This window comes from Taurulus bubalis (genome assembly GCF_910589615.1).
Source record: "Taurulus bubalis genome assembly, chromosome: 7".
Classification (NCBI taxonomy): domain Eukaryota; kingdom Metazoa; phylum Chordata; class Actinopteri; order Perciformes; family Cottidae; genus Taurulus; species Taurulus bubalis.
Genome location: NC_136595.1, coordinates 23,368,439 through 23,385,290, shown reverse-complemented (window position 1 = coordinate 23,385,290; position 16,852 = coordinate 23,368,439). Strand labels below are relative to the sequence as shown.

General features: G+C 44.0%; 1 protein-coding gene across 1 annotated transcript in view; it reads left to right on the top strand.

Moving 5' to 3' along the window:
• The window catches only part of unc13a (unc-13 homolog A (C. elegans)), a gene marked incomplete at both ends in the record, with an annotated part of 39,103 nt that overhangs the window by 1,410 nt on the left and 20,841 nt on the right, over nt 1-16,852 (top strand). The window contains 17 exons of the mRNA XM_079220648.1: nt 3,475-3,504; nt 3,602-3,701; nt 4,332-4,449; nt 5,158-5,281; nt 5,690-5,760; nt 6,042-6,096; nt 6,716-6,745; nt 7,241-7,436; nt 8,531-8,650; nt 10,110-10,922; nt 11,319-11,412; nt 12,445-12,491; nt 12,676-12,754; nt 15,030-15,104; nt 15,210-15,429; nt 16,210-16,437; nt 16,709-16,850. Of these exons, the coding sequence (XP_079076774.1) occupies nt 3,475-3,504; nt 3,602-3,701; nt 4,332-4,449; nt 5,158-5,281; nt 5,690-5,760; nt 6,042-6,096; nt 6,716-6,745; nt 7,241-7,436; nt 8,531-8,650; nt 10,110-10,922; nt 11,319-11,412; nt 12,445-12,491; nt 12,676-12,754; nt 15,030-15,104; nt 15,210-15,429; nt 16,210-16,437; nt 16,709-16,850 (2,542 nt within the window). The remainder of the gene's footprint in view (nt 1-3,474; nt 3,505-3,601; nt 3,702-4,331; nt 4,450-5,157; nt 5,282-5,689; nt 5,761-6,041; nt 6,097-6,715; nt 6,746-7,240; nt 7,437-8,530; nt 8,651-10,109; nt 10,923-11,318; nt 11,413-12,444; nt 12,492-12,675; nt 12,755-15,029; nt 15,105-15,209; nt 15,430-16,209; nt 16,438-16,708; nt 16,851-16,852) is intronic.

Sequence of the window (16,852 nt, the reverse complement as noted above, 5' to 3'; positions counted from 1 at the left end):
TCTACAGCTCTCTGATGTCATCAGAGTTGCTCAAGTTGCACAGTTAGCAACAACTCCTTAATAACCCCTGAGCCTTAAACTAGGAGCAATTTTGCACCTGCGGTCTGAGAACGTTGGGCCAGTTTGGGCTCATTCTCGACCCTGAAACACGTGATGAATGCAGTGCCTGATGTCTAAGGGAGCAGTGAAGGAAAGATGTAAAAGTGACTCCTTCTAACTTCTACTGCAGATTCCCTGAGAGGTTGTCGCAGGCCTGTAGTGTGTATGAAGAGGCTGCTGTGTTGTTGACACCAGCGCTAGAGCTGATTGCACAGATGTCAGGATTGAAATCCAGGCTTGTTGGCGGCCCCTTTATGTCCTGAGGCTTTGTTGGCATAGCAACCACAATGTATTTTAGTTCTCTGCTGGCATTTTGTTAATTAGCTTCTACGCAATCTGTGATATTCCTGCAGCTATAGGTTTATATTGATAGTATCTTCTTTTCACGGTGGCTGTTAGTAGAATAAAGAAACAAAGTTGACGATGAGCGCGGCGACCTTGAGCTGCTGCACGTTAACAGGAGTTGGGCGGATAAACACTGCAGTGGGCAGCGATGTGTGTGCGTTTACTCTACTTCCATGTCCCGCCATGTTGGATGTACTCTTTGAATTAATGGCCTGTGCCACAGAAGCTGAATAAGCGTATATTCAGCTCTGGCAGCCATCCTCTTACTGTCACCTCCTGTAGCGAGATGCCAATTCATGCATGATAACTTCATAACAGAGTGAGGCATGAGAGACATCCTCATTAGTGTCACCTTCCTCTCATTACGGGCACTATTACCTATTTACATATGTTTGCAGACCCTTAGGGAAGGTGTTTTTGCAAAAGAAGTCGGAAAGTCCAACATCAGAAATGAATATCAAGTAGCAACAAACCGTCCTTAGCTAGTTCTGTATCGTATTACCATTTCAAACACATTGCTGGGTTACTGTAATAATGACTAGGGTTACTGGGGAATCTAGAAATAGTTAGAAGCAGAGATCAATAGTGTTTTAATGGAGATGTAGGGGGTGACTCTGGCTCAGTGGTTAGCATGCCCGTCTTTCAATCAGAGAATCGGTGGTTCGAGACCCTCTGCTAGTCCATGTTAATGTGTCCTTGAGCAAGACACTTGACCCCGTTGCTGTGTCTACGGTGTATCAAACTTGTAAATTGCTTTGGATTAAAGTGTCAGCTAAATTTAATACACATATACTGTAGCATCCATATTCTGATCGTAAGCATTCCTATATACTGTTTTTATATTGTATATATCCTCTGAAGGCTTAAAGTTTTAATATTTTGCACCGACATTTTCCAATGATGTGCTTCAGCCATCAGTCGCTAATAATGTCGACTTTTAAAGCATACTCTGATCATCGTTGATATATTACCCAATATAGTGCAGGTTTGGGAGTGGACACAGGCTATAATGAGCTCTCAGTGTAACTGTTTTTCTTTAATGTGCACTTGAGTCATTTCTTTGCCATAATCTTTAGATTTCTGCCTCACCCTGTTCCCTGTCTGCCGGTTTGGATTGTTGTTCCTGGTGTCAGAATTGCTCTGAAGTGTGGGCTCTTTGAAAGCTTTTGATTGGAAAACCTCAGGAAGTAAAAAGGCCCCTTTAGATCGCCTGCACTGGGGCGTGAGTGAATGTGTTTGTCCAATTTTCCCCGGCAAAGAAAGAGAAAATGAGATTCTGTAATTGCTGTGGCGGGGACTCGACATTTTTCGGTTTGAGGCGTTAGCAGAAAATATGTAACTCCTTTTCGCCTACTCCCTTTCATTCGTTCCCCTGCGCTGTATCTGCAGCCGTGGTGGTTTAGTCTCATGCCTGTGAGCTGTAAGCACCCCCACACACACCCACCCACACACACACACACCCCGGCACCCCCTGTCACACTGAAGAGGTTATTTTTAGTGTTGGGGATGCAGCTCGCTCTGCCCGCATCCGGCTGCACGGAGAGATTAATGGAGCACGAGAGAAAGCGATAGAAAGGGAGCACACGTGCATACTTGCCACATGGCAGGGGGAGCTAGTATGGAGTGATTGAGTGTGTGTGTGAGAGAGAGAGAGAGAGAAAGGACCGATGACTGGTTGATGGTGAGGAGAGGACAGTGTACGAGACAGACGGAGAGTGTTGGCAACGATGCAGCCAAGTTGCATCTGTCATTTACTGTCTAAAGGAAATGAATAACCAGTTTGAACGCCTCTTCGTCAAAGTCTGTATTCAAGGCTTCCATGGAAGAATAATCTTCCTTCCCACTGGTTGCCTCGTCAGCAGCTAAAGTACCAGGATGTGGATTTTACTTTGAAGTTGGGCTCTGAACCACTTGCTCCGCCACCTGCCTCATGAATCACACCGATATTTAAGCGATAAGCATTATGCCAAGGGTTTGCTGGGGTGATGCTATTTTTAGAAGCCAATTTGTCCACAACGATTATCATGCTTGTTCCGCTGCCACTGACTAAGAAAGTGACTCAGAGTGTGTTTCTTTGTCAGCATCACTTCCTCTACTCTTTCTTGATTGAATAACAGGGAGTGTTTATTTATTTAGTTCTTCCTGTTTCAGAGAGTAATACATTATAAAGCCGTACTTATTGCAGCCACTAACATGACAGAGAATCTTTAAGGGCTTGCTTTTTGAGGTCCAATTAGATTTCAAAGTATGTTTATTCCCTGTATTTCTCTTCTGAAATGTTACATCAGTGAAAAGAGGCAATCAGCAGGGACACAAAAAAAGAAAGAAAGAAAAACACCCAGAGCTCTGAATATTAATACCTCACTGCTGAACATGGGGATGCTGGGCATCAACAGGGTGCCGGATTGAATGAATAATGAATAGGCGGTTGACGTCATTGTGGTTTTAAAAGTCAGTCTGGTACCTCCAGAGGTCCCTGCATGGAGGAGCCGGCAGTGGCACCTCGTCTATTGTGCTAGGCGGAAAGCAGCACCGCTCCATCTTTTATCCACCGCCCCATGCTGTCAAACATCCAAGAAAACATGCACATACATCATTCAGAGAGGACGAGGTATGTGGCCACATTAGCTTTTACTCTCGTCTGCACAAACGGTCCTTCCGGCCCAGTGACTCAGAGATCCTGACAGCTCCTGCTGAACGGATGTGGGCTTTCATATTGAGATCCATGGCATTCTGTCCAGAGAGGACGGAGGAGTCCTAGGCTGAGAAGAGCAGACCCCCCCATCCCTCTTTAAAATGCCAGGCTCCTGTCAATCACGAGCTATACTTTCATGCACATAAGCTACATGCAGAGGCCTGCTCAGACTGGAGGTTAAAGTCACACCACGCTGTCAGCAGACGCCTGAGGAAAGCCTTTGAGGATTCACTGAATGTTAATGAAAATGAGAAATCTTTGAACACTTTAATGATTTTGATTTTTCGCCTCACTTTTCCCCTAATTGCTTGTTTGTTTTCCTCATTTGTTTGCAGTGAAGAAAGCCAAGCTCGATGGACCCCAAGGTGAGCTGGATATCACGCATGAGGTGCTTTTTTAGAACGTTTCTTATAAACACACGCAGTATCATGACCACTGGTGTTTATATTTGACTTTTTACAGAGAAATTTAACACATACGTGACCCTGAAGGTGCAGAATGTTAAGAGCACAACCATCGCTGTGCGCGGCAGTCAGCCGTGCTGGGAGCAGGACTTCATGTTGTGAGTGCTTCTTGCCCTCTCTCACATCTTCTGCCCCATTTTATCTCACCAGGCTTTTCCATATTTTTTAGCCTCCACACCTACTTATCTTCCTCCTCTCTCACTTTCTGCCCTCACGGCCTTCTCCTTTAAATAGCACCTGCAGTGCAATGAGCTGTCTCTTTACAGAAAGGCTCATCACTGTACATATTAAACCTTATGTGACAAAGAAAGGAGTTCATACTTAAATTACACTTTACAAATCCCAGTTATATTTGCTGTATATGAGTGTTGCTTAATGGCAAGATGAGGAAAGATGAGTTCACTGATGTTTGTCATACAGAAATATAGATGGTCTCTGCTGCTGTCCTATCTGTGCTCTCTCTCTTCTATCCTGCCAGCAGCCTATAGTTGACAATCACCTACTCTTTCCATCTTCATGAGGAGTGACTCATTTCCCTCTGCAGATTAAATCACAGTCCATATCCATCCCCAGATTTAAGTGCAGCTCCTGATGGCATAGACCATGTCTGTTGAAAGCCCTCTGTGCAGTGAGGTGTCTTTATCCAAGCCTGTCTTTTGCCCTGTACCTTTTTTTCCTAACTCCATTCTCTGTTTCTTAATCCACCTCTTCCTCTTTCTGCCGAGCAGTGAAATAAACCGCCTGGAACTGGGCCTGACAGTGGAGGTGTGGAACAAAGGGCTAATCTGGGACACCATGGTGGGCACCTTATGGATCCCCCTGCGCGACATACGGCAGTCCAATGAGGTAGGCACTCTCTCTCTCCCTCTCTCTGGCTCCCAGCATTAGGTTTTTACAAGTGCAGTGCCCGTTCATAACATGCCTGTTCAGAACGGGTCGAATGCTTGGCCTGTGGTGTTGCTGCTTGCAGCTAACTCCAGAACCGCTCATGCAAACAAATTCACACTCAACACTGCGCTTGCTTTGGTCCTGAGCAAAACACCTGCGCTGGCATAGTTCCTTCACACTCCTTTAGTCACGCCCACTCAGAAACACAGATTAAATGTATATATCTCTTTTTTTGGGGAGGGGGGGGATAATGTTATTTCATTTAAAGAAATTGGTCAACATTTTGGAAAATGGCTTGTCTGCTGAGAGTTAGCGTTAGTTGTCTTTTTGATTGTTATTGTAAGAAAAAATTATTAATTAACATTTTTAAGATATGTATGTTAAGATAACATACACATTTCGAAATAGACTATATGTGTTTAGGAAATCTGTTAACCTTTTGAAAGATTCCACACATTCTACAAATACATTATAGGCAACAATCTTATAATATTCTATTTGGTTGTCTTTGTCATTTATACTTATAAAGGAAAACTAATAAACCTCTGAAGCTCACTAATAGACCATTTTTACCGCATATATTTGGACATCTGCATATTTATCATGCAATATATATACTGTATGCATAGCTGCAGCCATATTTCTCTGCTCCTCAATCCTCTCCAGGAGGGTCCAGGCCAGTGGGTGACTCTGGACTCCAACGCGATCATGGCTGAGAATGAGATCTGTGGAACCAAAGACCCGACCTTTCACAGGGTGCTGCTCGACACCCGCTTTGAACTGCCACTAGGTTTGGCCTTTCATCACAGTTGTGCTTATCCTACCTTGTGCTTTATTATGTAACTTGTTTCATTTATGCGTGCTATATTTTTAGATATATGGATATGTTTCAATAATATCTAATAAAACAAGATGCTATATTTAACACTGTTGCTTGAACTAGAACAGTTAGTACAACATGCAATTAATGTCCCAACCATGTTCATATTACCACAAGTACTAGTGCTGTTACCGCTACCACTAATGTACTAACACCACATTGAGTGCTTTTAATTGACATTTTAAATCCATTATTATCGAATACTGTCTCCATGGCATTGAAAGAAATCAATGTGGTTCTATTCCAGTGCTTATAGATAAATGTACAGAGTGGTATATATTTGAGTAGAGTAACATGTGTTTGCGTTGTGTGCTGCAGACATTCCTGAGGAAGAGGCGAGATACTGGGCCAAGAAACTTGAACAACTAAATGCCATGAGGGATCAAGATGTAAGAACTTCAATCCCATCCACATTCCTATCTCTCTGCGCCATCTGTCATCTATATTCTCTCATTTATTCCCTCTTTTTATGGTATTTCCTTTCATGATCCCTCCCCGACTCAGTGTTTCCTCTCCATCTCTTTCTTCATTTCTCTCTAATTACACTGCATGGCTGCCAATAACAGCAGAATTACAGAGTCAATATGTTTACCAGTGATTTTCTTCAGAAGAAGTGCTGGATCTTATTTTCTAAGACGTGTGTGTTATTTTTTCTTCTTCTCTCTCTCAGTATGCCGATCAAGAAGAACAGGAGCGACCACTCCATGCACCAACCACACAGTGCTGTGAGTGTCACTTCTGCGTCCGCCTCCTCTTGTTCCGTCCCCCCGCTGTGTCCTTTTTATACCTCCTCTTGTTCCTCTCCTCACCCCGCCTGCCCGCCGCACGGAGAACGGGACTAGACGGGAGGTAGAAAAAGAGGCTGAGCGACGAAGGGAGGAAGGAAAGCTGATGAGACGAATCACGAGTAGAATGACTGTATGATGAATGTAAACTGACATTTGATGGGTCCGTCAGACACACGCATCCTGACGGTCTGTCTGTCAGGTGATGATGACACACGGAGCAAGTGTGCATCGTATAAATCGTGGACAGACGGGTTGGACGGTGGCCCGATGCTCGTGTGTGCGGAGATGATAACAGCATGTGTGTTTTCTCTGTTCTTAGTTACTTAGCAGCACCAAGGCCAGCAGCTTGTTTTGATCGAAGCTTCTCGAAAGACCTTGTGTGTTTCTTTACTCGCACACATGAGCAGACACACTGACTTGTGAACCCTCTTTAAACAATGATTTATCGGGGCTGCAAACCTATACATGTTTGTTTTCCAGGCTTTGTGGGCTGTTGATCTGTTTAATTTGTCGCCCAAACCTAATTTGGTTTCTCCAACGCTTTATCTCCTTGCAGGTAATTGGAGTCTGTGGGGAGATCAGCAAAGTAGGTTTCTTTCATGCATTTCTGCCTAATGACTTGGAGTAAATCTGTATTCATTGTCCATGTCTCACTTAATGTAATGATCTCCTTGTTTAGTTTTCCTCAGAGACCGTAAGCTGCCATGACAATATATTTTCTTTTCTCCACGTGGCCTGTCTGAACTTCTTTTCAGCTCGTATCTATATTCTCCGAATGAATTTAAAGTCAATCTGGTAGAATTATATTCAATAAATTCTCCGTGGTGCTTGGTGATAAATGCATATTACTTTTTTCAAGATGGGATATAAGATAGTGAATTGATAAAGCTAATATGACAATTATCAATCAGAAAGTATCAAGTATCTACTGTATGAATAAAATATATATTAAGTTGGATTACAACATGAGAGCATCAATTTTTATGCAAAATAAAAACAAAAACATTTTATTGTACTTTGTTGTATAATTCAAGTGGGTTTTTAATTCTAATTTTAATTCTCGCTGTGTTTGTGTGAACAGACGAGGATCCAGACAGCGCTGTGGACGACAGGGACAGCGACTACCGCAGCGAGACCAGTAACAGCATCCCGCCTCCCTACTACACCACCTCACAGCCCAACGCCTCCATGCACCAGTATCCCATGAGGAACCAGCAGTACGGCCTCTCCTGCAGCGAAGGCATCCATGAGCTGGACTACGACCACAGAGCCATGAGGTAACAAGCACCCTACAGGCACTTCATATAGGCCACAATTGAGTGGTTTCCTTTTCATGAGATTAGCATCATGATGTATAAACAACAGGGAGAAAGGGTTTGTTTTGGATGAGTAAGGGCGAGAAGAACACCACAAGAAGAATGTTTAATTAAAGTTGTAATATCAGACTCCCCATTTTAAGCAGATATTCCTATTCGGAGACTAACGTTTAGTCCTGAGACCGCTCAGTCCCTGCGGCCTGGTTTTGTTTCATTGTATTGTACATGGTAACATGTTGTCCCACTGTGCTCTCCTCTTCTAGAGAATAACCCTGGCCTCAGTGTATACAAGCACGCTGGGGCAGCACAGTTCTTGTATACAGGTCATGTACAGTATGAAGTGGGCCCCTGTGGTTATCTTTTGTGTGCACGAGTGAATGCGTGTGTGCATGTCGAGTGTGTGAGCATCAGAAACCCCATGTGATCTCATTTGTACCAATTTGTGCAGAAAATAACAGTATTTCTTTTTAAAGGCGGCAGATATTTAAAAGTAATATGATGCTCCACAAAGCTGAAACAGGGTAAAATGCATTTTCCCGTGAGAGGTTTTTGTGCAGAAGGATAAATTCATAATTTCAAGTGTACTTGAAATCAAGGTGGCACATTCCAAAGTTACAGTGTTTTTAATACAACATTCCCTCTTTGTGTCTCAGTGTTTCCTTGTTGAGCTGGAGAAGCACAGGTATACAAAACAGGATTTCTTTTGCACTAAAAAGACAAAAGATAGATGAAAGATATAATTGATTTAAATAACTCACACTGCTTAACCCTTGTATGAACTTTAGAAGACATTATGGTTGTAAGCACAACAGCAAAGGATCTTTTTTATGGACAGTATGAACAGAAGGAATAATTACAGCAAGCAAAACCTGCCTCATCGTTTATATTAACGCCTGACTGTTATTTTAAGACGAGCTTGAAAAACTGTGAACCCCAACCTGTACCCGGCTCAGTTTGGTTCGAGCTTTCTTTGAAAGATTTGCACTGAGCTCCACTGATGCTCCTCTCCCACCTCTCCCCTCTCCCCCTACCTCCCTCCTTACTCCTCTTGCCAGACGCTATGATAGTTTAGACTCGGCCACCAACGGGCGCAGCGATATCGACTCAGGCTCAGGGTCGAGCCAGCGCACCAGTCGTCAGTATTCTCTAGACAGTAGGCATTCACTGTCCGATAGGTGGGTCTCTGTACCTCCTCGCCAACTCCTCCTCCTCCTCCTCCTCCTCCTTCCTCTTGCTCCGGCCTGTGACTCCGTCTCGCTGTGACGTCAGTGGTGGACTTGTCCCGTCCTCCTCGCTCGCTGTGCTTGCATGCATGCGCTCTTACCCTATCTCTGTATATGTATATTCTATAGAAAACTACTGCTCCTGCATCTGTATCTACTGTGTTCCTCCTGGTGAAGAATCACTAATCCGTATCACAAATGATGTATCACTCTCATCTTCGCCTTTGTTAGACTCTTATGAGTTTTGCGCAGTTTTGTCTTTTTTGTGTGCGTGGGTGAGTGATTGACGAGCTGTGTGTATGTGTGTGTGTGTGTGTATGTGCGTGTGTGTGTGAGTGTGAGAATCTGTTGCCTCGGCAGCCTGTTATTACAGCCTCATCCTGAATGTGAGACCTTAAGAAGAGCCCTGTCTTGTTCTGGGAGTCCCACACTTGTTAATTATACACATTTAATTTTCACAAATTTCCACTTGTTTCCACCAAGACAGCAGGAGACAGTCAGCCCAATAATGGGGCAGCAAGGAGGCCAAGACAGATTACGTACATGTTCTTCTTCATTTCATCATGTTTTTTTGTTCTTTGCTAAGAAAGAGGGCAGACGTGCATGTAGACTCAAACCTTATGCAAGCATTTGTCACTGTCTGTGTCAGGCTTTGTGTTGTATAAGAGAGAGATCGTGAGATAGGTGATGCATAGAAAATAAGAGGAGTGTCGTGATTGTGTGAGTGTTTATGTGTCCGTTCATCTATACTTGTGTATTCCCTCTGGCTCACAGCTCAAAGCCATAATACAGTTTTCTCCTTTACTGCTCCTGCACCATGCGTTATTGAACCAACATGACTGTAATCAATAGAGACAAAACAATATAGTGTGTGTGTGTGTGTGTGTGTGTGTGTGTGTCAGAAATTGTTTTTGCATGCGTCTCAAATCTCTCTCTGACTCATGGTCTGCCTCAATGCCTAATAACCTCATTCATCATCGTGAATAAATATTATTCACTTATTTATCTGCAAAGAGAGCCTGGTTTTGTTCTGCCAGGGTAATAAATTACCCTCAGCCTCTCCAGGTTCACTGAATAGGTCTATTTATATCTTTAAATTATGAAAAATGTGTTCTTGTGTTTTCGCTAATCGTGTGCTTTTGTATGCCGTGTGTTTCTGTATTAACCCATTACTAAAAAAAAGAGGATTCTCCTCGTAGTTACATCAATGCATCACTGTCCCAAACCCCCCTGATTTTTATTATTGGTTGGATAAAGACTGTCTCCCTCCCTGGCCCCAACACAAGTTCCTTAAATGTCACTGTGACAGCCAAACTCCTCATTGTGCAAGTGTGGGAACTCCCCTAGTTTTCGTTTGAACCTGTGTGGGTGTGTTAATGTAACAGGTGTCTGTATCTCCCCCTCCCCTCAGTCCCACCGACAGTCGGTACGCCTCGTCGGGCGAGTTGAGTCGAGGCAGCTCTCAGCTCAGCGAGGAGTTTGTTGCCGAGCAAGGAGAGATTTTGCGAGGCTCGGAGTTCTACGATGAAAACGACTCCTACCACTCCTGCCACTCCTCCGTCAGCTACGGCAAAGAGGATTCCCCAGGCTGGGATGGCGAGGACCCCCAAGCCGTCTACAGCGACGAGGGAGGCTACCTCAAAGACGGAGGGGAAGAGGGGGCGCTGTATGCCGAAGAGGAGGGCAACATATACGGGGAGGGAGGAGAGTACACCTACGAAGATGAGGAGGAGATGCCTTTTGAGGGAGAAGAAGACATGTATCAACTTGACGGCACTCTCAGTGAAGACCAGGAGCCGCCCTACACCCCAACACCCACAAGCACTGCCCCCACCCTGATGCCCCCATCTGATGGTGCGTCCTCCGCCAGGCCACCGCTGGAGAAGCAGGCCTCGTTGCATCAGCAGCGGCCGGCCCACGATCAGCTCCAGCCCACCAGCACAGCGCCCACTCTACCTCCGGTCACACAGGACGACACGTTGCCCCCTTTCAGCGCAGAGTCCACCAAGCCCTCGTTCGCACCCACCCTGCCAGCGCTCTCTACCACCATTGCATCTGCTCCAACGGCAATATCGCAGGTCCCAGCTCCAGATGCCGAGCTCCCGTGGCCTGAACCCAAGTCTGAGGTGCCGCTGGAGGAACCTCGACCTCCAGAGCAGCCTCCAGCGGCAGAGAGCGTCCCTCCAGTTCCTGAAGAGAGAGCAGAGGAGCCACCTGTTTCAAGGTGAACACTGTTCATATACTGTCATCCTCATAGAGGAAATAGGCTTTCACTCACTGTCAACAGTAACAAATAACAATCAGGACATTCAGTATGCACATACTGACTATCCAAAGGAGGTACATAGGAAACTGGGGAAGTGCTATGAATAGGAAAAAACTGTATTACCGTTCCAGTTGAACCAGTGCTGCCAATAAAACATTCATGACTATTATTTTATATATTTTTTAAACCTCATGTTTTCTCTTACGCAGTGTGCAAAATCAACGGAATGCCACTTTAATGTGGTTAATATTATTAGATAGTTATCGCCATCATTACTGTACATTCCCTACATTATCTAATAGAAAGCACATATATTGAATACATTTTTTTTTCTTTTTCCAATCCTTCTTCTAGCTTCCCAAGGAGGGAAATCCTGGAACCCGGTACAGCAAGAGCCAAAGCCAACTGGCTTCGACTTTTCAGCCGAGTACGACTACAGCTGCAAGAGGTACAACCTGCACGTGTGTTTCTTAGTGTACACAGATGCATGTACATAGGTGTGCATCCGTGCCAGGTGAATGCCTGGGCTCATGAGAGTGGGTAATATATTGTCTGCTGTTGTTGCTCTGGTTTAACTCATAAGTCTCTTATTTGAGCTCACTGACTTCATCAGTCCCTGCACGTCTTACTGTTACTGTGTTCCCCCCAGTTTTTAGTTACTGCTGTGGATTATACTGTCTTGTGTTTAATTGATAGTTTCTGTTCACCCCCCTTGTGCTGTTTTGCCATTTCATTATTTTCTTTTCAGTTGTTTGCCAACCTCGTAGCGATTTGCATGTTGTCCGTTCTGATTACCCATGGCAGGAGCAGACGCTCAGGTGGGTGTGGCCAGTGGTGTGTTCATCAATCTAATTTACATTGCATGTATCCCGTGGAGCTTATAGATATTTAAGTCGAGCCAATCAACACATAGAAAGATGCTGTAAGGCCTGCCGAGTGTCATTTTTAAAGCCTGCCGCGTGTGCCAATCATGACTATTTATGTCCATCAGCGTGACGCGAGTATCACTGCTGTGTGTCATTCTTTGAGCAGGCAGACAGACAAAGAACATGTCTTTCAATAATAGAGCAGATAGAATTAGAAGAGTGATTACACGGTCCTCCATCTGGCCGTAATCTACTTTTATGTACTATAATTCTCAAACACAGAGCCACTGCTGATGTCAATGATCACCACACTCACTTAGGAAGACACAACTCGGCTATATCACGCTCCTCATCGCCCTCTTTTTCTTTCTATGTCCCACTTGTACCGCTGTTGTATTACTCATCTGTGAATTTTGGGAACACTTGTGGCCACAGCTACTAGTGAAACTTGACATGAAACAGTGCTTTTTGCTCAGGATCACCACCCACTATCTCTTGATTTTGCTGTTCTCAGTATTTACAAGCACTATATACTATAACATGTTTCCCATTTTTCCAGCCACAGCTCTAATGCTTGCCTCTCTTCCTCATCTCATTTCTCTCTTTCTCCTCAGGCCCGGGGAGAAAGTGTTGGCATCGCCTCTCTGCTTTTATCAGCAGGGTAAGTACCCATGACGCTGTTACCACTAAGGTCATTGAAAATCTATAACTCGCCACCCGAAAAGCCAAGCCGATGGCCTTAATGTCTACGTGTATTTATTGTATGTAGGATTGGTTGTGTCCGGGCTCTTGTGAGTGACTGTAGCTGAACTGGTGTTGAATGCTGCTCTGTGCATGTTTTCCAGGATGGGTGGTGCTCTGTACAGCATTGACAGTATGCCAGACCTCAGGAAGAGGAAAGCTATGCCTCTCGTCAGAGATCTGGTGAGTTTCTGCACTAATCTCTTAAAAAATTCCCTAACTAAGTGTTTCACATCTCCCCAGTCCATTTACCACTGAGCTCAGCAGTGAGAGCGCTCATATCATAAACCTACTCCTGTTACCGTCTAATTCTCAGAAGTACTTCCTCATCTAATTCTCTTTACCTCAGTGGTTTTTTTTCTTCATCTTTTCGTCCCTACTGTCTTTTACCCCTCTGCACTACATCCTCATCTGCTCCCAGACGATACATTTCCTGCTTGTTACAGCCTGACAAGGCGATCTGCAGGGCTTAGAGCCCACTAGCAAGGCCAGAGGCTTCCTCTGAGTGACACTGATGTTTGCTAGATGCTGTCATATAACAGACCATTTCGTTTCCTCATGCTGCCATCGTCCCCATGTCAATCTGACATTGCCTCGTTAGGGATATGACAGTAAGAAAGATAAATCCTTGGGGAGAAAACTATCACTCATTCATAGAAGTCACTTCTCTGGAGTGTCTTGTACTATTACACGGTCTGGACAGCATTATCTCATTCCTGCTTTTGTTCAAACGACATGAGGCTCTTCTTTTGCTTGCAGTTATGAGTATATCATGTAATATGGATAGAGCAACCTGCCCCCCTACAAATTGAGCCATTGTGTCATTGAAAATTTGAAGAAAACTAAAATGGATGGACACACAGACAGTATAACAATTTAGCTTTTCAGAAAGACAAACAATAAAGAAAATTCCTTGGATGCTTCTTCACTGAGAGTTGAAAGATTGATTGATTGATTGATTGACTGATTGAGCAGCCGCAAGTCTGGAAACAGCTTCCAACATGTTGCAACTTGTCATTTTTAAACTAATTAAATACAACATATATCTGCTGATAGGCAGATGTTATTACCTTCGGATGGAGCCAGGCTAGCCGTCTCCCCTTGTTTTCAGTCTTTGGAAAGACTATAACCTTATATTTAAGGTTTATAGTAGAGGGTGGTTTCAGGCTTCTCTAACTCTCAGCAAGAAAGCAAATAAGCATACGGTAAATGTCAAAATTGTGAACTATTGCTTTTAACACAAAAACAAGTGTAGTCAGTGGCGGTTCTAGACCATTTCAGATGTTGGTCCAGGCTGGGGCTTTATGTGATTTTTAGGGTTAGCAAACATTTAAAGCACATCTAAAACATCCTTAGCCCCTGCAGTCTACATGTTGAAGTGTCTTTTGTTCAGATACTAAACCCCAAATTGCTGTGAAAGTGTAAAAGTGCCAACAGGTCCTGAATGTGTGTATGAATGGGAGAATGCAGACTTGTGTTGTAAAGTGCTTTGAGTGGTCACGAATGTTTACAAAAACAATATACATGCAGTCCATTTAAAACCTCAATGGGTTTGTTTCTCCAAAAAGACTAATTATACACATAAGTCACTACGATAAACACAATAATACTCATTCAGTGCTAAATATTAACAATATCCGCTCTCTGGAGATAAATGTGGGGTGAAATGATGTCGGAAAACATTTGCCACAGTTATGGTGGAGCAGCATAGCAATTTGGCTTTTTATATTAACTGTGTGCCAGGCAACGCTCAGTGCGCTGTTTTCCTAACCGCACCAGATCCAATCGTCACCACACACAGGTAATTAGCTCACATGCTGTCTTTATTAATACTTCTTGCCGTCTCAAAGTCACAGTGACTCCGCACTGACAGAAAGTCACAAGCAGGTGCAGCCATGTTTCTCTACCTCGCCCTGTCGCTTGCTTTTGGACACACATTCACACATCAAATAATCAAGTCTGGTTGCAGCTGTGACTTCCTCGCCCTTACAGCCTTCACATCTGACTGTAGATTCATCTTGTTTGATCCCCCTCTTCCTATTTTTGGTTCATCAATAAATGCAGCATATATGTGCAAGAAGTGCATCCTATCTCAACATTTGTATTCTCTATGGAAATGTCCACCCTCTCTGTCTTGCCCTTTTCTAATATTACATCTCTCCCTTGTTCCTCCCACCTTCACTGCATTGCCACAGGCTATGGTGAGTAACACCAACACCATTTGCTTTCAAAACACTTAGGTTATGAAGGTATAATCGCTCTTATGAGAGGAAGCACTTTAGATTCTGCAGCTGTCACTTCCAGTTTGCTATTCAGAGGAGGAGGATTGCCAGAAAGAGAGTAATAATACACATTGCTTCACAGGCTGCACTGAGATTTTTCTCGATAAAAAAAGAAATAAGATATTGAGGTGGGAGCTGAGAGAAACTGACCCCTCCGCTTCTTTCCTCTCACTCAGTCCTTGGTTCAGAACTCCAGGAAGGCTGGCATCACCTCGACCCTGACGTCCAGCACCCTGCACAACGAAGAACTGGTCGGTGCTCATTTAGGATATTTATTCAAAGTGTTCAAGTGAAGTCAAAAGTCATTCCCGCCCACTCTGCTGACCCGGCCACTTCTCTCTCCTGTCGCCTTGTAGAAGAGCCATGTTTACAAGAAGACCCTCCAGGCCCTCATTTATCCCATCTCCTGCACCACGCCACACAATTTTGAGGTGTGGACAGCCACCACGCCCACTTACTGCTACGAGTGTGAGGGACTGCTGTGGGGAATTGCCCGCCAGGGCATGCGCTGTACCGAGTGTGGAGTCAAATGCCACGAGAAGTGCCAAGACCTGCTCAATGCTGATTGCCTGCAAAGTAAGCGAAAAGTCAAACCACATTACCCATAAAGCATTGATAAGAAGCTGGATTTAAAATATGAGGATGTCCTATAAAGTAAGAAACACACACTTGGTTTTGTTACCTTCAGGCTAGCTTAATATTTACAGTACAGATCGGAGAGTGGTATAGATATTCTCAGGTATAGTAATTTTAAAGAAAAAATTTGACCAGCAAATTGTTTATGGGATGCCTAGATCAGAATGTGATTCAACAACAATATTATATACACATGGTGTTCAGTGTGAAATGATGATAAAATATAGCATGAAACATTTACAGGAGCTGAACAACGATTTGCTGACTTTATGTTGTCTACTTATTGTTCTTCCAACGTTGCTGTTTTCTTTTATTAATGATAGTAAACTTTCTAGACCATCTATTTCCTCTTATCTCTATTTGTCAATGCCGAGCACGGCGCCCTCGTACTTCTCCCACTTCTACTTTCTTATTGTCCTTGTTTTCTTGAGAGGATATTAAAAGCCATTTGTCTTTTGTTATCATCTGCCTGTTTTTCCTGTCTCTCTTTTACTCAGCCTTTCAGAGCTCTGCCAGTGTGCCCGCCTCCCATTCATGAAATATAGCCACGTTTTTCATCACCTACGCAGACTTCTTCTTCTAAAATGTTCTTATCATTTGTAGAAATATATCCTCTAATGTTCTGCTATTCTATTATCAAAAAGCCAACATATAACACGTATATATTTATCACACAAGTCTAATCCTTTTCTTTCTCATCTTAACTTTCACTCAAACCAGGAGCAGCAGAGAAGAGCTCCAAACACGGCGCAGAGGACCGAACCCAGAACATCATCATGGTTCTCAAAGACCGCATGAAGATCCGCGAGAGGAACAAACCAGAGATTTTCGAACTCATTCAGGAGGTGTTCACCGCCCCCAAGTCCACCCACGTCACCCACATGAAGCAGATCAAACAGAGCGTGCTCGATGGCACCTCTAAATGGTCTGCAAAGATCTGCATCACAGGTGAGAGTGGTGTCCAATTAGTGCAGCACTGTAGCTTTGAACGGAGTTGGCCAACACTGTCAACGTCAAAGTCAGAAGGGACGGCACATGTCAGGTGTTTGTGTCTATAAAAAGAGGCAAGCTGGCGTTTGTAGGAAAAGAGCACAGGTGGCGTTTGTGGGGCAGTAGAGCAGAAGGTTGGGTGATTTAACAGACATCTGTTTGCATCCAAACACACACACACACACACACACACACAGAGTGGCTAATAGCTTTTTCTTCTACTTCCTAGTGTTGTGTGCCCAGGGTCTACAAGCCAAGGATAAAACTGGGTCCAGTGATCCTTATGTCACCGTCCAGGTGGGAAAGACAAAAAAAAGGACCAAGACCATCTACGGCAACCTCAACCCGGTCTGGGAGGAGACGTTTAACTTGT